The sequence below is a fragment of the Rhagoletis zephyria genome, unplaced genomic scaffold (assembly GCF_001687245.7).
Source record: "Rhagoletis zephyria isolate East Lansing unplaced genomic scaffold, Rhagoletis_zephyria_1.1 Rzeph_scaffold_01029, whole genome shotgun sequence".
Lineage (NCBI taxonomy): Eukaryota > Metazoa > Arthropoda > Insecta > Diptera > Tephritidae > Rhagoletis > Rhagoletis zephyria.
In genome coordinates this window covers 98,154-121,684 of record NW_016158113.1, presented here as the reverse complement: position 1 = coordinate 121,684, position 23,531 = coordinate 98,154, and the positions used below count along the sequence as shown (strand labels likewise).

The window sequence follows — 23,531 nt, the reverse complement described above, 5'->3', positions numbered from 1 at the left end:
CCATTTGTCTGCTTTCTATTCTTTTATGTTTACAGATTCTGCATTTTTGGTTGTAGGTCTGTAAATTTCTGAAAATTCAGAGTTTTAGTTGTCAGTTTCAGAGACATTGCAGACTGGTTTCGGGCCCAAAAAAAGAAAAAAATATAAACCTTTTGTATATGTATTATCCTGAATTCAAAATCTCAAAAGCTTTAAAATACCGTTGCACTTGTTTCGCGTTCTCCTCGCCTTCTAGATATATTTCATTTTGTCTCTTTTTCCCCGAAATAAAACACCGTGCGCGGTCTGTCGCAAGTGTTGAACACTTTAAAAGGTTGCCTAGATAGAATTTGTTGCCAGGTGTGAGAATACACCGAATGTATTATCTAAATTCGAGTCATTTCTAATTGTACTCCTGCACAATTAGAGGACATTGAGCGCTTTATTTTTTCAGTTTCTGTTGGGTCTGTGCAACCGGTGAGGTCGTTGAGAAACTGCTATCGTCTCCTTTTAGTCTGTTAACAAGAGTAATGCATTACCCATTACCGCAAGGCGAATCGAAAAAGTACCTGATTGTAGTTAACACCTTAGCTTTTTTCATTTGAAAGTAGGCGAATGTTAACTTGCAGTAAATGTATACATTTACTTACATATATGTGTAATAGGGTGATCCAAATGAACTAACCTTACGAATTTATGGCCTTAAAAGGACCTATTTACTGAAAAGAAAATTGTCACATTTGAAAAAATTTAATTCCAATTTTCAGGGGTATCGGTGCGCATTTGAAATTTTCCATTTAAATAATATGAAACAATTGTTTTCATTAAAAATGTCAAAACCGTTTGAGAAAAAAAAAATCTTTAAGGATTTAATGCCCTACAAGAATATGTCTAGAAAAATGGTTTACCTCAAACGGCTTAACAGTTATTACATTTTTAATGAAAAAAAAAAATGTTCATGTTATTTACATGAAAATTTTCAAATGCCCACCGACACTTTTTAAAATTGGAATAAAAATATTTCCAAATAAGAGAATTTTCTTCTCAGTAGATTCTTGTAAAGCCATGAATTAGGTTAGTTTAATTGGATCACCCTAATGTATATCTATATAAGTATATTTTTAAGTCCTTTTAAACTCTATCTGTTTCGAAGACAGATTTTGTTCCCAAAAAAGTGTATGAAGGAAAGGTGCATTTTAAAAGCTACTTTAGAAAATGGCCCTAATTGTTTCAGCGGTCGTTTCCCAAAATCAATAAAAATAGTAAAACGTCAAACCATTTTTAAAAATCGCTTATAATTTATTTATAAAATTACATAAAAACATATGAGTATATAATAAATAATTTAGCTAGGACATTAGATGCGCGCTCAATATTTTCCAAATTTAAAGATTGAGCAACAAAGAAACTTATTAACAAATCTAACTGTCGATGAAAACGAGCACAAGCGTACAACAAGATCAATGTCAAGTTTAATATAACAACAAAACAAAAACAAAAAACACACGCGTACACTTCGCAAAGTCGTGCAGGTGTTAAAAATGGCAGTATGGAAAATGAAGTGCTCTCCCGCGCAGCCTTGCGGCTTAACTCTTCTGCTCACTCTGTATATCCTTGCCAGTGTTGCGGCCATAATAACCAGAATAAGCAGCTTCATGGGCGTCACCAAAGCTCACAGAGTTGCTGGCACCAGCTTGGTTTTTGCTATAATAATCTGTGTATGGCTTAGAGAAGGCGGGATCCTGACGATAAAATTGTCCATTGCCACCATCGTAGTGGTCGTGATGATGGTAGTAGGTGGCTGAGCCCACACCTTGCGGCGAGTATTCGGGTACTGTGTTCTTGCTGCCAAAGAGGCCAGAGAAGGCACCACCACCGCCAAAGGTGGGACCGCCTTGTGGGCGACACAGTTTGAAATAAGCGAATAAGCCAGGCAGTATGATGGCAGCCAAGCCGAGTATTTTCTTAAGACCAACAATGCCGAGGATGAAGGGCAGGAAGAGCAACAATTTCAGCTTGAATATTTTCAATACCAACAGCAGTGGAATGATCATTTTCTTCAACTTCTTGCGCGCTGCATTTGGAAATGGAAATGAACAAACGCAATAGATTAATTTAAATTCCCCCCTGGGTAATATGAAATGAATTTGAAAAATTATTTACATGATTTGGAGCGCGACTTACTGAAGACGGGCGCATGCTTGTCCTCAATGACATCCAATTCGCTATCAATGTCATTTCCTATGAAACGCGCCGAATAACGTCCCGCCTCGGTGAGCTCCTCAGGTACATCGATTTCCAAAGCTGTAGACTTGACAAAGCTACGCAGGGAGAGAGGGGGGAAAAGAGAGAACTGGTTAGGCATAGAATAAAATAGCAGAATTAACTTAGTAATGTTGTTTAAATTTAATAGAGTTTTCTTTTAAAACCAATACAGGGGATATTGGTGACTATGTGTTTGATTTCGTAAACTATGCTAGTAGTGAATATATGGCTTTGGTAATTATTCCACCATACCTATGAGCTGGAGGTATTCCCTTTAGAAGAACTTAATAGTATTTTGTATATCTTCTATATCTTCTTCTTATTGTTTTGCGAAACTCACCGTTCAGCGCGCCTCAACGCATATTTTATCAATTGATCCCAATCGGTGTCCTCGTTGAGCGGCTCCTGTGAATACTCGAATGGCTCTTGCAAGAGCGAACGTTGTTGCGTTTCGGGTAAACGGATGACACGCGCAAAATCAGACAAACTATGATAAGAAAAAGGAATTAAAAAATTAGTAGTTAGTATCTTCAAAAATAACGAAATTGTTAAAAAAAAAAATACGTATTTCACTTACGCATATTGATCACGATAGAATATCTCATCGAAGCTGCTTAGCGCCTGCGTCTTAAAGCACTCGGACAAATCGCCGCTCACACAATTTTGATTGGTGCGCGCTAAATAGGGGTCGTTGTCATGCTGCAGACCGATTAGGCTTAAGAAAGCGGAGCCCAACCCACGCTCCTGCCCATAGCTCACAGCAGGTGATTGTTGTTGTTGAAATTGCTGTTGTTGTTGTTGTGGTTGTGGCTGTTGCTGTGGCACAAAAATCTGCTGCACATTTTGTTGTGGTTGCGGCTGTTGTTGCTGTTGTTGGGGTTGTTGATCGGGCAAACGTAAACCCTGGCCCGCCACAAGTGCGACACAACAGGTCCAAGTGAATAGAAACGCAATCCAGTTGTGTGTGTGTTGATGTTTTCGGGTACGCGTTGCCATCGCTAAAAACAAAACAAAATAATTCAAGAAAACAGATAAACAATCAGAAATGGAAAATCAAATAAAATTGCTAGATGAATATTATGATAACCGCCAAAAGTTATGGATTAATGAAATTTTCCAATATTTGCATACATTTCACAAACAAATTTCACACTCTCTCTTTTAGCGTGGACGTTTTATCGAAGACAACATCAACTCCCAACTGGAAACACGCTTGTCAACCACGCACGATGCACGCTTTTCCCGCGCAATAGCAACTTTGTGTAAGAGTGTGTATACTTGAAACCAAAACTTGTAGCAAATTGCTTGCGATTTATTGATTGTGGGCCGATCCGGTCGCGCAACGATTTAACCAAAAATCGCCGGCAGTTGAAGAAACTCGCAGCTACCGTCGCCGATGCCATGCAGGCTTTTCACTTTACTGTAACGCAGAGCACAAGCAGAAGGCTATTGAACGCTTCAACATGGTTAAAAAATTTAAATGAGGCTACTCGAAACTTAGCGAAAAATTTTAAGTCTCGATTGTCGGTCTACCAGAGTAATGGCCAGCGTTTGCGCAGTAGAAGTCAGTCCAAAAAAAAAAAAAAAAAACTGCTGCCTGCAAAGCTCTTTCATTCTAAACTTTTTCTCTACTCCACTACTCCTCAACTTTTCCACAAAAATGGTAATTTTGACTGCTAGCAATTGTAGCACCAGCGCAACGAGCGGCCAATGGCATCCCGCTTGGAGTTGTTGACCGCATTTAAGTGTGCGTACATTTCTGGTGGAGTGGAAATTGTTTTGGTGGAATCGCTTTGACATCTGACATACTTTCGGGAGCGCCAAGATTAACTACAACAGCGGCAACAGCTGAAATGTAAATGCGTGCGCGCGCCAGTAGTGCGCATGCGCAGCACTCAAAACAAAAATGCTGCGAAGCCGTTTTTGCTATAATAAGTTATTTATTTAAATTTGTATTTTTTATTTTCATTTTTGAATTCGCTAACAATGCACTCATTGTCTACGTTGTTTACCTTTTTGCTTTCATTATTTTCTTTATGCGCTGCAATTTGAGACAGCGCTTTCTGCTACATATATTCACCTTTGATGACGGCGCAGATCCTCTCACCAGCAGCATTTCATTTCGATTTAAAATGCGGGACAAACCATAAATAAAATAAAAATAAATTTCACTTTACTCTGATTGCGAGTTACTTTTGTTGTCATTGCTTTGATATGCCTCTGTTATAGTTTTTTTTTGTTTTTATACGCTTTTTAAGGCGCTGCATATGTACATGTGTATGTATGTACCCACATGCTTTTTTCCATAAAGTTTATATGTGCGCAAGTATATACATACATACATATATTTAGTAAATATACATTTACTAGTGGCTGTGGATGCTTTGCTTCAATGCTCGCTTGACTGGTTTCTGCCAGCATCGCGGCTGCTGCCCCTGTTTGCGCCAGTGTGCACGTTTTTTACCTTATTTTCTTTTTGAATTCAACTTAAAATATGGCTAATAAACTCACAGTCGTTATGTGAAAAGAAGAAGGTGGGCTGGGAAAAAAAAACGGTTTTTAACGTTGACGAATACTGTGTGTTGCGAATACCATTTACGATTTTAGAAAATTGAAATTTTGTTTCTCAAAAGCAATTTTAAGAGGGTTCAGGGAAGACCTAAAAACTAAAACAAAAAAAAAACATACGAAATAATAACCCATAACAGCCCGCTGTACATATACATAAGCCTACGTACACTTTGCGACAGCATTTTTAGTAGATATTCTTTTGCAACAGAGTAAGCTACTTTGCTATAGGGGTATTCACGATCCGGTGATCGAATATTTTGGCCACTCTCTTTGCCAACTCGTCGGCTATGCAGTTGCAAGGAATGCCCCCCCTGTCTGCATACAACAGTCAATGAGCACTTTTATGCCAACAGTTTCAACAGAATCCTTATGCATTATGTGGCTACTTAGGACGTTGTTGTTACGTTAGATTTGAGTGATTTAATAGACGCTTGGCTTGGGACGGTGTTTATGAGCCACTGAGCGCAATCCATTATGCGGTTTAGCTCATCTCGAAACATATTCAGCGGATTTTCAAAGCGAGTATTGTCAAGATTGTCATGATTTTACGTAAATGTATATTTTTTTTCTTTGAATTAACCAATTTGATTTGGAAAGGATACTTGAAGCGGCTTCATGGCTATACAAATTTTACCATATCTGTATGAGCTCTGGATATTGCTTTAATTTGGTTACGAAATCCGTCATTGTTTTGAAGATAATATTTCTTCGCCTAAAATTTACACTTAAATCAGCCGCAGTGCACTCACTGTTCTTTTCTACAAGTTGTTTTGCAGCGATAACTCTTTAAGGTGAGAGTGTTGCGCTTGTGCGCATGCGTGCACTAGATTTGCGTGGTTCACAATTGATGTTGTCTGAAGTGAAATGAATGAGTAGATAGCATGCATACTTGAGAAAAATTTACATAATTGCAAATACTTAATGCATATGTACATTCGGGTGGTCCTTAAAAATCAAATGAACGATTTTTTTTCATTCTCACCCTCTCAATCGGTGATGCCACGGTCACAAATATCACACGTAAACTTTGGTCCCCATTATAGACGGCTAAGGCGTGTGTCACAGGGGGCAAAGTACAGATTCCTCTATAGAGAACCACAAACTTAACATATTTATTTATTTTTTTTTTAATCTAAATAATACCCAAAATCAATAAAACCTTCGTCGAAGATGTCACACAAAGATTTTGGTCCCGATTGGAGTCGGTTAAGACGTCTTCATAGGGTAATCTGAACTTTGCCCCCTGTGCGACACGCCTTAACCGTCTCTAATCGCGACCAAAATTTGTATGTGATATCTTCGACTATAGTAGCATCGACGTAGGGGTTGAGCCTTAGGAAATCTCCGGTAAAAATTTTCTTCCTAGACTTACGGACCACCCTAATATACATACATTGTTATGAATCATATATTAATGTAGGTACATAGAAATAATAATTCAAGTGAGATGGAATTTTTGTGAGGAAAAAATAAAAGTAATGTAATGAAGCGAAATTGAACGCGAAAGATCGAAGAAATCAAAAAAGAAAACATATTTAGTACATACTTCAAAATTATTTGAATTACTAAAGCTACATTGCTGTAGGTTAAAAACGCTTGTGCGGATTCAAATTGACCAGCAGACAGATTATATCAATTAAATTTCTTATTTATTTTTAATTTCATAGAATTAATATTTTGTGTTATTATTTCTTTTTTTTTTGCACAAATCACTTTCAAATTCCAATCCAAATGCACTTGTCACATTTGTCAAAACTATTCGTTTTCACTTTCATGTGCTTGTTTATTACATACATATGTACATATATGCATATGTACATACATACATATATACCATATAGACTTTTTATTTTTAATATTTTTTCAATTTTTTTTTTCATTTCACTATTTGCGGTAAAAACTTTGTTGTGAGATATGTTTTTTTACGAATAATGTAGTATTTTGCTCCTTCACCTGAACATACCGGCGCACCTTGAGCGGCGCGTTTTCACAAAACAAAAAACTCATCCGATGCTTGGCGGGCGCGTTTCTCTTTTACGTTAGCCATTCATTGAATTTTGGCGACTGACTAACTGAATACCGCATCAGGGACGGATAGCAGCCAAACTATGCACGGAGCAAAAAACTGATGCCACTGCCCACTTCAATGAATGTGGTTTTTGACCTGGGTTTTGCTGTTGATGTTGCTACTCTGGTTAAACAGTCACTATCGTTGCTGTTGGCTGATGTGCTCAATCACACTACACAGACAAAAATATGATGCATAAAAACAAGAAGAAGATTGTCTTTATGAAAAGCTACTGGGCTAAGGGGTAAAACAGACGAAAAAACGAAGAAAATTCCACAGAGATTTCTTCTTAATTTTTGTGTAAATTTTTCTTGATTTTATTTGTAATACAATAGACAATGAATTGATGGATGATGAATGATGAATAGAGGTACTAGCCTAACGGACGCGCGTACGACTTTTTGGTCGTGGGTTCAAATCCTGTGAAACGGATCTTCTTTCTTCTTTCTTTCTTATTTTATTTTTTATCTTTATTATTATTTTTTATTTTATTTTATATACATACAGTGACGAGCAAAACAGTAACATGGTGTAACACTTTTTACTTCGCTATCTTTCCAAGTTCTAACGACTTTCATACTTTTGTTGTATATTCTTATTGGTACACCTGTACTTCCTCTCGCATAATGATTTTAAGTCAATCCAACAACAATAATAAAACCAGCAGACAAAAATGTAACTTAAGGCAAATGTTACAGTTTTCCACTCATATATTTTTAAGAACTTTTTAGCAATTTTCACCAAAAAAAAAGAATTATTTACACAATGTTCAGTACTCTTTTGCTTGTTTTAGTTCCTGGATGCGATTTGGCATACCTTATTTGTATCTCTGTAAAAATTCTGGAGGTATATCCTCCCATATATCCTTAGTTTGCTTTCACAGCTCATGTACTGGATTTTACGGACTTTGATATTTATTAAGCTGTACTTTTAGTTGTTTTAGCGAATTCTCGATGAGATTCATGTCCGCGGATTGTGGAGGTTATTTCAAATTAGCAAATTTTTGCTTTTGTATACAGGCTTTGCATAAATGTGCAGTGTGTTTGGAGTGATTTTTCAGTAGAAACTCTAATTTTTTCGTTTACATCTTGCAAATTTTGTTGAAATACGAACAAATACTTTTCCTTACGTATAATGCGTACTAACGGACCAACAAAATTTTTTAAATACAACCCCAAACTATTATTGACCGACCACTGTGATTTACAGTTTGCCTTACATGTTGCGCATGGGCTTAATTTGGGTCTTTGATTCATTACCATGCCCGGACATCTGAATGAAAGCGATTAATTTAGTCTTGTCAGACCAAATAACCTTCAATTGAAACTTAAAAATTTGTTTTTTATTGCATTCTGAACGGCCTAACATATCCCAATAGGCAACGGTCCGGTTTTCGTACGATGCAGCAAAACACTGCCACACTCGCACATGTATTTTGATCAAATTTGCTTTTTTCTCCCTTATGATGCCTTTGCGCTCAATTTGGCAATTCTTCGCCTCGCTGTCTATCGATTTGCATTAAAGTTTAATACCTTAAGCGCTTCTGTAATAGTGGCTGCATCGCTACTTGCTGCTAAGTTCACAAGATATCGGACCGTAATATTTGTTAAAAGACTTTTGTCCTTCGGAACACTTTAGGCTATATTTTTTTTAACATTTTCAAGTAGCAAATTCCACAATTTTTTGCCACTTTTCGTGCGGTCCCGCCTTTCCGCAGTAAATCTATTATTTACATTTATGGTTCCTGATTAACTATATTATTTACTGGTGATCACTACTTCAATAAATTACAATACAGGAAAAATTTTATCTGAATTCCAACTAAGTAAGAGATAACTGTAAAAGGTACAGAGTGAGTGTAAAACTGTAACATTTGCCATAATTTACATTTTTTTCTGCTGGTTTTTTTTTTTATTGTTGTTGTATTGACTTACACTGGGTGTTTACTTTTACATACCAAATTTTTCGCGTGGAGCAAAATTATACATAAAATGTTCAAAATATAGTAAATATGAGCACTTAGTGTTTACTATTAGTAAAAAATGTATTTCTACTTTAAAAATTTGTGCAAATTTTAAACATTTCATGTTTATATTTTAAACATCTCATATTCAAAATCAAATCTTGAACATCTTGTGCGTATATTTACATAGATTCCCCTAGGTCCTTTGTACACAGATACTTATGTATGTATTTCAAATCAAAATTTTACGAGTAAAATATTTTTGTTTATTTCTGCGTAAGAGGCATGCAGACTTTCAAAACCCATTTAAATGTTTAAAATAATAAATCTTTTTCGGGAACGCCCAAGGAAAATGAAAAAAATTAATGATTTTCATCGAACCATGAATTTTATTTTCCTATTTTTAGCAGTCATATTTAGTGATCAAAATACAAGTACAACAACAAATTTTCTCCACCACATCCATTTATTGTATGCTGCAATATGCCTTATGCTCGGAGGTTGGCCCAACAATTATATGTACGTACATAGTATGTATGTATTTTTGTATGCAGGTATGTATGTACATATTATGCCATGGGCGTTAAATTCGTTTTTATCCACTTGTTTGCCAATCAGCTACATGTTGGCTTAACCAAAAAAAAAAATGACAATGAAGTTGTATGAATGAAAAATGAATGAACTATACTATGCTTTTCAGTTTATATACATAAAAACATTCTTACTTTAGATAAGCAACATTAACCCGATAATATTGCCAGTATTTCAATGCCAACTGGCACGTGTAAAAACTAAATCGTAAAAAGCATAAACGTAGAAATCCTAATAAACGTACGTGTGATTTATTATACATTTGAGTTACTCGTATTTTGCTTTCGTTTGACTGCCATCAGCAATTTGTGTCTTTATTGATTTCTCTTGCGGCTAAACTGGATATCTTAGTTACGATCTTATCATTTTTCATTTTCTAATAATTTTGTTTGTTTAGTTTTCCTGCTGTTGTCTCATGCAAACATATGTACACATTACCGTTGTTCAAGGATTTTTTTTTTTTGTATTACATCCTCACAATGTTAGTTTTTCTATGAGCTTCTGGCTAATTCTTTTATGGAATGAAGAAGCAAATGCTCTCCAAGGCTAATAAATGTTTGCCAAACAAAAATAGAGCACAAAAAAAAATAAAATAAAGTTTGACAAAAAGAAAAATCTGAAATGTTGAAGTGCTCATAACATTGGTCATATGTTTCATTTCTCTGGCGTGGCAATAAATACAGCGAGTAGAAAGCATCAACCAGCTTAGTAAATTGATCTACGATTGTTCGAAAAACGATTTCTTTGTGAATGGGTTCGTTAAAACTTAAGTCTGAATAAAATTTAACTCAATTTATAGAATTAAAAATAAAGTGCGTCGATGAATATACAACTTTAAGAATCACTGCTGGAATTTTGTACGCCTTACATGCCTGGGAAGGAGGAGTTCAAAGTGGCGGTTTACCCTGCGAAATATTTTTAATTTGATGGCTGCCAATGGGCTTTTAATAAAATGTTTGATTAGCTCCTGAAAATAGGAACTTTGTTTGAGCAGAGAGTTTAGCGCTCTTAGCTGCGATTTAGTATTTAAGAAAAATTAAAATCCAACCTTAAGCTTCAAAACTTTCGAAAAATGCCTGCAAATTTAAGCAGGAATTGTATTTATAAAATTATATTAGTTCTCCCTTTGGGCCTTTCGCTTTTAAATTACAAAGCTCGAGTAAGTAGGTAAAGCATTATTTTCAAACCATAAATGTGATCACAATTTCAACGCCTTTGGCTGATAAAAGGTAAAATTAGTGCAAATTAGCAAATTACTCGCATTTGCACAGTGGCAATTTGTCTGTTGTGGAGCCCATGTACACGTTTTATCGCCAGCATAAATATGGCCACCAGCTAGCACAACGATTATTAAGGAGGGCTTTAAAATATGGGGTGGCATATGTACATATGTATGTTCATATGTGAAATTGTACTCGCAGGCTACGTATGAGCATGTATTCGAATAAACATTTAATGGAAGCAAGAAAATATGAAAAAAACACTGAAAAATACATACATATTTACATATCGCACATTTGATGCAAGAGTGTCTTAATGCAGTGAATTAAAAACTCGAGAAAATCAGCTTTAAAGTTCTGAATATGCATAAGATGTGCTTAGTTAAGGATAAGGTAAGGTAAGGTAACCTCTCAATTAGATGTCAACTAACTTGTAACTAACTACTTTTGAAAAAAAAAATATTTTTTTTTGCTTTTTTATTTATTTACCTTATTGAATAACATTACATATTCTACTGTAGGTGGTCCCATATTCAAACTCCGCCAGACATAACTTCAAATGATAATAATTTCGATGTTCTTTAAATTATCCTCAATTCGAAAAAGTATTTGTGAAGTGCAGAAAAAAAGCGTATTCAAATTAAAATTTGTATGGGAATATTTAAATAGAAACTTGTTTAAAGAAAACAATATCCAGAATACGTCTGCATTACTCCGGCATTACTTTTCAACTAGTTTCAAGTTAGCTTTTTGTAGGTAACTACGAGTTGGTGGTTATTTGATAATGTTTTTTCCTGCAGGATGTGAGATTAAAACAAAAAAAGGGCCCTCAAATCAGCAACTAAACAACTATGCACATGACTTTGAGTGTGTGCATTTCGAAACGCTACATGTCGTTCACACACTCGTAACGTTTTATAAATTGCTTTTGCTGCAGCACTTTAATTACGTCCAGCAGCATCAAAACCACTGCGAGTATGTATTTGTTTACAGCAGTCGCAGCTCAAACGTTGTCCAATGGCTTTTCGTTGAAAGTATTACACTATTAGGGTATTCACAATGCTGGCGTTAGTGTCGTATTGTTGTATGTCGTAAACTTTAGACGCCTAAAAAATATATTAAGGGGGTTCGCAGTGTTGAAAATAGTTGGTTGTCGTTTCAAGTTCTCTAAACATTTATTTAAGCTTTTAAAGTTTACGCCATACAACAATACAACAGTTACGACACTGTTGTGAATCCCCCATATATTCACATTACAGCATAAATTACTTTGTTGTGATCAAATTACTACACATAAACTTGGTAAGTGTTTACTTTCTCTTTCATAATTTCTATAGCACGCGTACGTCCGAGTGTGTGGCTTGTACTTGATTTCAAAAAACAAATGGTTGCATATCTTTAGGCATTTTTTCACATAACCTCAACAGAGGGGGCTTTTTTTTCTTCATTTGGTTCTTGATTTATGATAAATTATCTCATTCCTATTTAATTTAGTGACAGATTTTACAAAGCGAAATAACTTGATTTCAACATGATTTGCTTATAAATTACAAATGAGCCGTAAATTGCGATAATGTGAGTATGCTTTTAAAAAATAAACTTCAGTTAAAAAAAACGCGACGCTTTTGAGTTTAAACTTTGGACAAGCCAGCTATTTATTATTATACACACAAACAAAGCATGGCTCGGCTCGTAAGTGTAGGAAATCCTATATGTATATAGTATACATATGTAAGTATGTATATATGCGATGTGTGAATTATGACTTTTACTTTCATTTTTCACTCTGCTTGTGTGCCATTGTGACTGAGGTTACACGTTTTCACATTTTTTCTTGTGATTTCTTCACTTCGCCTCCATCAATTTTTGCTTCACATCTGACTTTTTATCTTCGAACGTGGATTTCTTAGTTGCATGTATTTGTACTATTCATAGCGATACATACCTATGCTTTTAAGCTTGTCACAGCGCTTCATTATGCCATTGAACTCCACAGCATCTATAACTTGCTTCAGCATACTAGCTTAGTTGTTGTATGGCGCTTTCAGCACCGTCAAAAATGCGTGATCAAATTTCAACAGAAACTTTTTAGACATTGTTTTGCTTAGGGTTAGTGGTTAGTCACTCTTTTTGAAAACAGAGTGAATGTACAAACATATGTATGTATATAGGCTTGACTTGGCTATGTACTTGAGGGCCTGCGCTGTTGGCTTAGTTCAAAAAGCGAACCAATCGTTTCTCTTCTGTACCAACTGCCGGCACTTGGTAAGGCCCCTCTTGCTCTGCTACCATCAGCGGGTTCCTAAATGAATACTTTCTTAGCTGGGATGTTTTTGTGCATTCGTGCGATCTAATCTCTGTATTTTTTATTCCCTGAACTATGTCTCGACATCGCGAAGTGTACGGATTTGAAGATACTTCGATACTTCGCAGATCGACACATATCCTCTTCTTGCGGGTCTTTTCCAAGAGATGAGGTGTGCTGAATTGTTTTTTAGGGGGTCGGTAGGACATCGACTCCATCGTCATCGACTAGAAGCTGGGCTTCATATTTTCAACTGATTTCCATGCGTTTAGCATAAAAAAATTCAGAGTAAGGTTGCCAACATTTTCTAAAAAACTTAAAGTACACTATAAATATATATAGTATTTTATTTAAAACAAAAAGTAATACCGATTTTTTCTTCTATGCTATTCCTCTATAAAAAATATATTTTATGGAAAGTATCATATCAAGTTTATACAAAATCTACTTGCCGATGTTAGAACACATTTAAGACTTAACTGCCATCGGTGGTTGCAATTTTAATTTTGAAATTCAATAGTTAATTCTTGTGAGAAGCAATAAAAAATGTCAGCATTAACCTCATCGATGGCAAATAAATCTAGAAATCTTATTTTTGTAAAAACTGCAGATACATAGGTCAAATTGAATACAAGCTTTCGATATGTTTTATCGCAATAAATAGAGAGCAGTAACGAAATAATTTTTGGTAAATTTGGTAATTCATTCTAAGTATTTTTAAAAATTTTGGTATTTTTGATCTGTAATGATCTGTTGGCATTTTTGATCTGTAACTCACCACAACCTTTTAGTTTAAAGAATATTTTTTTTAATATTTTTTCTTTCCAGTATAAAGGGCTGTTTACAGCTTTCACAAAAAACGAAAAATTCATTTAAAATGACGCACAAGAAATGGAAAAGTAATTTTCTTCTATCAGAATTCTTAAATCAGTTTACAGCTTTCAAGACGAAAATGTTCGTATATTTTTTTCTTAAAGAAAATTTACAGCAAAAGCAAAGTAATTTTTCAAGCAAAAGCAATAATGCAAAATATTTCTTGTGATTGTTCTTGAGAGCTGCAAATAACCCTTAAAGGTCATCCATTTTAATACACATATTTTCTTGCAAATAACTGAAATATATTTATATTTATAATTGTAGAAATACTTAAAGTATTTTCGAATAAATATTATGTATATTTTTTCCAACAGAATATAGTACGCAGCCCGAAAAAATAGTACAATACGATATATTTTAGTACGGTTGGTTTGAGGAGAAGCTTAGCTAAACATTTAATTATATCTTTTTATCTGAGTCTTAACAAATTATTTATCTGCATATGTATGTGTGTATATAGTTGCATACATATGTATGTATATATTACAAAAAATACTTATTTTAATTCATATCGCAACAATTAAGTACGTACATACATATATCAATTTGGACACATTTTTATCATCCATTGCATCACTGCTTACTGCTTAATACTACCACAGAGCAATAGCGAAATGCGCCTGCGTTTATGCTTTAATTTTATTTCAAGCGGTAGGTTTCCTCATGTTGTCTTTAACGCCGGCTTATACAAATATTTACCACTCCAGCTTAAAAAGCCCAGAAGTATGCAGCGATTCGGAAATATTAATCAAGAGTACTGCAGTTACTCAAGCACTGCTTTTTCGTGGTGAATATACCTGATTCATACACTGAGGGAAATAATGCATTGTTAAAATGGATACTTTATATTTTATCATCGTTTAAAAGTGTTCGTACTTCATACTACCAAAAAACATAAAATTAAAATTTATGCAACTTCAACTTTTTAATAAGATTTGTTTGAATTTTTTTGAGTATGCAGTTTTGCAGGCCCGTTTCGAATGCGACAAAAGATCGGAACATTGATTTTCGAAAAATTCGCAATGAGTTAAACCCCGTGTCTGGATCTGAAACGTGTTTAAATCTGTAGGCAATCCCACATTAGCACCTCGATTGCTTTAAGGACAGGTTTGGAAGAGGTTTCATATATCCATTCACCTTGCCAGTTTGGGTCTGATTACACAGTTCTTCCCCATTAACTTAAGCTACGATTTACTGGCCTTTCCGATAGCTTTAACTAGAAGCAAATGGCGTATGAGCCTATCATCGAGAAAAACTCACTGATATTTGCCTTCTTGTACGAAAAATATTTTGTTCTATTTAAATAAATGGTTCTCAATTAATTGTAGTTTCTTCTTATTATTTAGCACTACAAACTTCTTGTCCGCTTGTAATGAAAACGAAAGCTTCGCCAATTAAATCTCTTCTTTGCAAAGTTTCACTGTTTCATTATTTACATTTGGTTCTTCTGCAAATGGTACTCTCTTTGGATTCGTGAGCGCACTTGCTTGTTGTGCATCATGGGTGCAAAAGGTGAAATATCCCTCCACCAGAACAGCAGTATTCATGCATGCGGCATGTTCAAGCCATCGCACAGTGTTTCGATTATATGGAGGCAGGTAGAAAAAAGTCATGGTATCAGTTGATAAAAAAAAAACGGTCGGACTTAGAGAGACTTTATCTAATCAATTCTTTAAATGCCGTGGAATATTTAGGTGAAGGTATTTGTCATTTACTAGGTACTTTCCTATTTTCTTACCAAAAAATTTACTTTTAAATGTAGATGCTAAAGATTATTAGTAAATAAAAAAATATCACCAAATGTTGGGAAAAAAGCGAGTATTTATAGTATAACCTTTATTTTCCGAGAGTGGAAAATAGCAAATAAAAATTAACCAAAACTGCATCACATTTAATGACTGGGTCCACATTTTTGTGAGTTTTGGATGTTATAGTGATCCAATCTTCCCCATATTTTATATATAAAAAATATTTTATAATAAAAAAAAGAGACTACAAACTAATTTTCATCGACACTAGAGTAGAAGCTGTGGCACTTTACCAAATTACATAATTCCCTAAATCGGTGCAGGTTTACTATTATTTCCACCTACCTCCATATAGTCACTGTGCATCGTGTGCGTTCACTCTTAATTTAATTCGTTTCATTATTTCCATATAACTTTAAGGTTTGTACAATTCGGCAAGCCATCCTTTCCTGTACCCATTACCCACTCGAACCACGCGATTGATATTGGGTATGATTACTCTCGGAAGCACCCAGACTGCGCGTCTTTATTTGGTATTGTTCTAGTTTCTTCAACTTTGTAAATACATATCTCCTAATTTCCATCTTTCTACCAAAACTTTAATATTTATTAGTCTATTTGCAAATTTAGCGCTCAAATAACAAACACTCTTGCTTAAATGATTTACATAAGCAATAGTGTTTGCACAACAGCAGAGTTTAATTAACAAATTAGAGTGTTTACATAAACAATTATTTTAACCAATGCTTTCATTAACCTAAATAAATTTCAATGTTAATTAGCAGTGACCTCTTCCCACTCAAAACATTGACACTTTTTTTTGCTCAACGCAAATACAAATGCATAGTTTCAAAATGTTTTTCATACAACACGTTGAACGTTTAAAATTATGACTCTACGCTAATCAGATTATCAATCAATATTTAAAATACCACAAATGAAGGTCATCGTGTGCCAATGTATATTAATGTTTATGCTTTGCATATGTATAAGCACAAATATATGTTCAGGCATTTGTATATGTAGTAAATTCGTATACGCATTTACATCTATATATTAATACGCTAACGAAATCCCATACAAATCTATTCCTCCCTACTGCTCCTATGTTTCTCAACCAATTTGGATGATTCTTCTTTTGTTCGAAAGGTATTATTTTCCGGTAGGTGCCCGATTTGGTTTCACCATCTATGAATTTTTAAATTATTTAACAGAATGTATATTACTCCACCAAACAGTATGTGTAAGCGAGCTAGACGATTAACAGGTGCTGGTGGACCTAAAACACTTCCCTGGCAAAATGAAAAAGTGTGTGAAAAAAGTGAAGTGGTCGAATTTCGACAACGGGGCGATACTAGTACTATTTATTATGTTAATACATATATATGTATGCATGGATATTTTTGCATTTCTTTCGTACGGCATTTGCATACTCAAACACTTGCATTGCGCAATCACCATAATAAAGCCGGCGATCATTCACACTGACATACATATACATACATATGTATATGTATGTACATACGCATGCATGCGTTCGTTATTCGGCATGAGTATAATAATAAACTTTTATGCAGCTTACTTATGTATATACACTCCCATGCACTTTAATAGGGACCATGCTTTTTAACATTTTTGGTATATTTTTCATTTATTTAATTTTCATTATTTTTAATTTAAATTACAGTTAATTTTCTAACAAAAGCCATATAAACGCAAGTTCACCAATTGGTTGAAAACGAAAGCATAAAATTTCCATAAAAATTTAAAGTTGTTCTCAGAATTTTTTTGTGTATGTAATTTGGTAGTTCGTTCAGTTTTATTATAATACAGTGAAAGTTTGCCACGCTGTGGCTGAACTGGTTAGAGTGTGCACTACCACTCCGAAGGACTTGCGTTCGATCTCTGGTACGGGAAATATCTAAATTAGAAAAAGATTTTTCTAACAGCGTCATGAAAAATCTTCTCATAAAATTCATTTGCCGTTCGGAGGCAGCGTAAAACTATAGGTCTCTCTATTAGTGTAATAAAATCAAGACGCACACCGCAAACTGGAGGAGAAGCTCGGCCAAACACTTAGCAAAAGTGTAAGCGTCGCAAGCGCTCTTTCGTAAATTTTCCATATACCACACGCTCACATTTTTTTTATACTTTGTAGTTTAAATTTGTATTACACTACGTAGAATTGAATGGGCTTCAAAGCTGCATACTAAAAATAATTCTAAAAATTTTGCGGTTTGAAATTTGCGTTTATTTAGTTTTAGTTAGAGAATGATCTGGAGTTTAATTGAGAAATAATGGAAAATAAATAAAATCAAAATAACCGAGAAAAACACAGAAAAGCATTGTCCCTATTCAAGCGCATGGGAGTGTATGTATTTAGTGCATATAAGCTACAATCATTCGGTTTTTTTCACGAGTGACTCACTTTTTAATTTAAAATAGTACATATTTGGGCAATCGTACTCCTTTCTTGCTTTTATTGCATTGCATTTACATACATACAAGTATGTACATTAGGTCGGGTCAATTTGTATGGAACATTTTTTCGACTATGCGCGTAAAGTACAGAATGATTCCACGTGTAATTCTTAGCAAATTTGCCGAAGGAACCATGGGTCTAAAATCAATTTGGAGTTTGCCAAAATGCGAAAATAGGTTTGTTAGTATTTTGCTGCATAAAAACATGCTATAGGGATTTTTTTGGTATGGGCAATCCATTTGTGCATTTATCTTTTATCCAAATTCATTTTAGAACTACATATGGATTTTTCGGCAAATTTGCTTAGAATTAAAGCTAGAATTCGATTATGTCAAGCGTGCATAAATAATGACCCGTCCTAATGTACCTATGCAAATATGCATACACGTGCACAGTAAACCATCATATACGAGTATATGTTTACCACCTTCTTGGAACTTTCGTTTTCAATGCCAATAACAGTTGTACCATAGGTGCATTACGACCTCTTCGTATTTGGTTTTTTTTTCTTTTTTACTTCACCTTTTTAGGTCTTTCCATTATTTTTCCCATTCGCCATTTACACTTAAGGGTATCGGTTTGCGAGATTTCATCTCTGGCGCTTGCAAATCGATGCTTTTTCGCAATTTCTGGGAATGGAGCAAGCAAACAAGCAAAATAAACGATAGCAACTGTGGTGATAATTGCAAAACAAAACAGCACGAGAAATGCCATTTCATTGGCATTATTATGCAACTTTTGAGGTACATAAGTATCGAAGTTTTCAACACTATCTGAAATTTGTGGCAAAAAAATACTTACATAAATACTATGAAATTTTGAGATTGGCCAACACTTCGCTTAGGATGAGGAAATTAACTCGGAATTAGTTATAAGGCCACCGGAAATTGCATTGCATTACTATGTATTTATATAAACATACATATATACCACGTATGAAGTAGTTAAGAAATGTAATTTGTGAAATTTTGGGGAAATGCATTTGCGGATGTAATTCACTAGCTTAGACGCTATAATGAGTATTTTATGTGGAAAAATTACATTTTTTGTTTGTTTTACTACACCAGTAGATAGCTAAAATTTCCAGGTACCCTAAAATTACCTTTTTGTAAGGCATAAGCTAGATAAATTATTTCTAATAGAACCTTAAAAGTACCCAATTAAGATAATACAGGCCTACATTTTTCAGAGAATTCATCTCTGCGTTTGTCCTATCTCGAACAAAAACAAATACATACTTCATCTATGCTAAAAATCGCATATTGGCAGTTAATACGGTATTTGTCGTCTTTTCTAGATGAAGAAAAAAAACGAAGTTTCATTGTAACCGGTATATGCATGGTCCGGTTAGGTTTCAGGAAAACATTGAAAGAATTTTTCGAATTAAAAAATAACAGTGGACATCGGATAACCTTCACTAAAAATTTGATACGTAAATATTGATGTTCTGGCGTTATCACCTTAGGGAATAATATTAAATAGAGTTAGAGCGTTGTAATAAAAGGAAATGCCCTTAAAAAAAATATAAAAAAAACAGAGAAGCAATTTTAAAGTTGAATTAAAAGAAAAAATTATATATATATATTTTTTGTTAAATTTAAATTTACTCAAGAATTGCACTGTGGAACAACTTAAGCATTTGGGTTTAGGGTCTCAAATAAATAATGCCCTAACGTAGTATCTCAATGTGGTAAAAGATTTATTCAAAACCTCATCACAATTTCTTTTACAGTGGGTTCAAGCTTCCACTTTTTGGTCTCAAGTTCAATTATTTTTATTTTATTTAATTGTAGGTAAATACAAATTAATTTGTCTTAGGGGTTCCGCAATTAAATGTAAACACAACTCCTGTTTAAATTTTTTTTTTTAATTTAATACTGTTTTAGTACGTTTTAACTATTTAATCGCTATTTTTAAGATATTGCGACCAAACTTAAGACAAAGATCCATATCTCACTAACAAATGATTTTTTCATACGGGATTACCACTCATACATGAAACTTTTCCGCTTAATATTTTTTCGGAGCATTTTAACCCTCTATCTGCCAATTTTTATAAGCTTCTTCAATAAAGGGCTAACATTTTTTACGAGAAAATTACACGCTAAATTTTATCGTAGGTTTATGAAGACAAGAATTCGAATTTTCGTCAAAATTTTTATTTTTTTTTTGCCAGTACACCACGATAAAAAAATTTATTTTTTTACAAATGTACCGGTTCACATGACTGGCCTTTTTTGCAACTCTCATGTTGAGCTTTAAAATATTTTTTGGGGTTGCCTAAAAAAAATAATTCAAATTTTTTTGAAAGCAGCTTTAAAATTCAAATTTCTAAATGTAATTAGTGGAAATATAATTTATGGCAAATTATCAAGCTTGACTAATTTTAAAATCTTTATTAAGCACGATATTAAATGTAAAACATAGCTAGCCTTTCAGATGTATGTGCGTATGTATGTAGCTCATCTTGATGATAATCGCGCCCATTCTGCAAATCCTTCGATTTGAAATCGCTGCATTTGATTAACACATATTTTTCAATATTTTGAATGAAAGTAGTGAATATTTTAAATGGAAACTGCTCAAAAACAAATCATTTGAATTTTAATGTTGCTCAATTCCAGTAGTGCCAAATAAAATGTCGATTAATTTCACCATTTCATTTTAAATGTTAGTATGTTAATCGATGAATTTGTGTTTGGATGTATGTGTGTATATGCAAACTTTTTTGCAATCCTTTAAGTTTTAATCTTTGTATTCGCTTTTTTAATACAATCAATTTAATTCACAGCACATTGCACACACTAAAACTATCGAATTAAACTAACGAAAATTTCGTTTTAAAATAATCGGCCACATAGCTGCTCACCTCTTGTTGTTGCTTGTAACCGTTTAGGTGTTTTCATAAAATGTCCTTTAGACAGTTGTTCGCATCTACCACTACTTTACACTGGTGTCTTTAGAAATGAACTGTGCCAACGCCAATAGGCTACAAGCAATTTATATGAAAACTAAGAAATTACTGGATCACTACGTTTGAGCTAGTGGCCCAAAACAAAACAAAGAAGCTGAGTTGTGTGATGTTGGTTAAACCCAAAAACGAGGAAATTGTGCACAGGTAAGAGAGTAGGAAATGTGCAAAAGAGTAAAATAAAAAAACACAACAGCAAATAAGCAATTGAGGTGTAAAAACAAATCAAAATAAGCCAAAGAGTTGACACAGTAAGCGCAGAAAAATGGGACACGCAAAATATTTAACGAAAAAAGTAGAGTCGAAAAAGAGACACAAAAAAATGAAACAAAAAAAAAATCGCTGCGGCATGGTGTTACAATCAATGATGTGTTTTAATTGTTAAATGATGAGCGAAAACCGAGAGCAACAATGACTAAAAAAGAAGAAGCAAAGTAAACAATGCCATCAAAATTGCTATAGGTTGTTATTTTTTTATTTTTTTTTTTATAATGGCTTTGATTTGTTTCTGTCTTATTTGCTCACTTTTTATGTTCGTTATGTTATTACTTACCCAGTAATATGAAGCGTGTCTGTAGAGTGACATTAACCCCGTCTGCAGTGACGCGTGTGTGCCCAGCACGCACCTTCTGAAATCCCCAACACTTAGCTGATAGTTTAACTCAGGCAAAGAAAGGCCTTGATGCTTCTACGTAGTCAAATTATAGGCAATAAAGTTGCTAGGCAATATTAAATGGATATATGATTATAAACTCAGCTAGCGAATGCAGATTGTACGTGCATTAATGAGTCATCGCTTAGCGGGAAAATACCAATATTCACAGAAAACCATTCATTCGTACGATTACAGTAAAGAGTAAGAAGTAGCCCTGTAGGGAACTCAACTAACTATAAGTGCACTATAAGTTCACTATTTTTGAACTAGGGGTGACTACGCCTCGACTAATTTACGTTACTTTTAACTGACTACTATGCCCTATCACAGAATTTGATTCGAAAAAGCCCTATTTGAACTGAAAATATTTTGAAAGTATGTTGACATAGGGCGATTTTGAGCCAAGTTTTGAAATAGGGCGTTCTTCAATCAAATTATGAAATAGGGCGTACTTGGAAAGTTTTTTGAGATAGGCTGTTTTCGAACTGCCTGCCGAGATAGGTCGCTCTTCCACCTAGCCGTCGATATGTACTTTTACAAAATGTATATTTACGATTATATTTATTACTGTAAATAAGTTATGTAGGCCAAATACACGTGTTCTCGGTTTTAATAAAAAAAAAACACGATACCTAATGAAAATATAATTGTTTTTAAAATTTGTCTTTTTGTGCACAAGTATTTTTGTTGAAAGTGAAAATTTTGAAAAAATTGTGGTTGAGCCCTGTGTGTCTTTAAAACCAATTACGAATTTGCCATAACAAGTAAGCTAAAAGTTAGCTATTTTAGTAGTCGACTACGAAATTGCCGACAGGGATGTACATATAGCACTGCTGCTGTCTATGCATTACATTAGGCTGGGTCGATTTTTTATGGGGGCATATAAAAGGCATTTGACCAATTGGTCACGAAAGTATAATTTGAAACATATCTTTAGCCCGCTCAATTGATTCAAAGTGTATGGATTTTGAAAATGAAAATTTGGCTAATAATTTCTAAGGAAAGCGTTAATTGTTATAAACAAGTCGATACGCCAAATTAAATTTTATTAAATTTAGTATTTGACGTTCATATATAATTTTTCAATAAGATTACCATAGATGTTGTCGAGATATTTAGAAAAACTTAAAAAAACGATAATTTCCCCGTAGGAGTTTTCAATTCTTCATTACTTCAAAAACCAAGTGTAAAATAAACAAAAATAGACAAGCTTTATTACAAACGTTTTTAGGTTTTCGGATGTTTACATAATATTTAAAGAACCCCGATTTGCTCAGTTTTCTAAATCGGGGTGAATGAAGTCAAAAAACTAAAAATTGCTGTCAACTTCCTTTATTTGCAATTTCTATATTTTATGCCTAAAGATAAATAAACTAACTAGTGTTTCTCCAATTTGTGATAGTTCAGTGTTGCCATATTTATTTGCATAAACAAAATTTTTCCACGATTTTTGGAAACTGCAACCTAAACACACCCCAGAAATATGAATGCTGTTCTTTACATTCTTTGACTATAGATCAGCGCAATAATTAAAGGAACAATTACAATTTGGTTTAAAAAAGGTAAGCTTGAGAGTAACTATGAATTAAAGGGCTGCCAGAAATTTAACTTTTATCTAATAGTATACATCGCAGCTTTTTGCTGAACCCTGGGTTTTTAACGAGAATCGGTCTTATTCGACCAGTGTGTCCATTGAGGCTCGTTACGCGAGCTCTTATAATTGAAATAAACGATTATTATTTTTCATGCTAGTTTTGACCTCTTGTTATAATATATATATATATATTTACTATTACCAAGGGATATGTGAAAAATTAAATTTTCGATCCGCCCTAGT

The 23,531-nt window shown here is 34.0% G+C and overlaps 1 protein-coding gene across 3 annotated transcripts; it reads right to left on the bottom strand.

Moving 5' to 3' along the window:
* Positions 1 to 1,276: 1,276 nt before the first annotated feature.
* Osi2 (DUF1676 domain-containing protein Osi2) lies at positions 1,277 to 21,671 on the bottom strand. Of its 3 annotated transcripts, none has more exons than XM_017615545.1 (5): positions 21,593 to 21,671; positions 2,822 to 3,242; positions 2,585 to 2,731; positions 2,143 to 2,300; positions 1,277 to 2,053 (listed from the first exon to the last, which is right to left on the bottom strand). In XM_017615545.1, the coding sequence occupies exons 2-5, from the start codon at positions 3,238 to 3,240 to the stop codon at positions 1,566 to 1,568; spliced, it is 1,212 nt and encodes a 403-aa protein (XP_017471034.1). In that variant the 5' UTR covers positions 3,241 to 3,242; positions 21,593 to 21,671; the 3' UTR covers positions 1,277 to 1,565. The 3 variants fall into 3 exon arrangements, with proteins under 3 accessions (XP_017471034.1, XP_017471032.1, XP_017471033.1); XM_017615543.1 differs by lacking the exon at positions 21,593 to 21,671 and adding an exon at positions 20,938 to 21,045; XM_017615544.1 differs by lacking the exon at positions 21,593 to 21,671 and adding an exon at positions 20,938 to 21,045 and having other exon boundaries at positions 2,164 to 2,300.
* Positions 21,672 to 23,531: the final 1,860 nt, after the last annotated feature.

Bases quoted from the DNA above. Each gene is read 5' to 3' on its own strand.
- Osi2 (XM_017615543.1), bottom strand. From the start codon at position 20,974: ATGAAAACACCTAAACGGTTACAAGCAACAACAAGAG. The intron at 2,301-2,584 runs GTGAGTTTCGCA...CTCCCTGCGTAG, and splicing joins GCGTTGAGGCGCGCTGAACG to CTTTGTCAAGTCTACAGCTT. The intron at 2,054-2,142 runs GTAAATAATTTT...TTCCAAATGCAG, and splicing joins TAAGTCGCGCTCCAAATCAT to CGCGCAAGAAGTTGAAGAAA.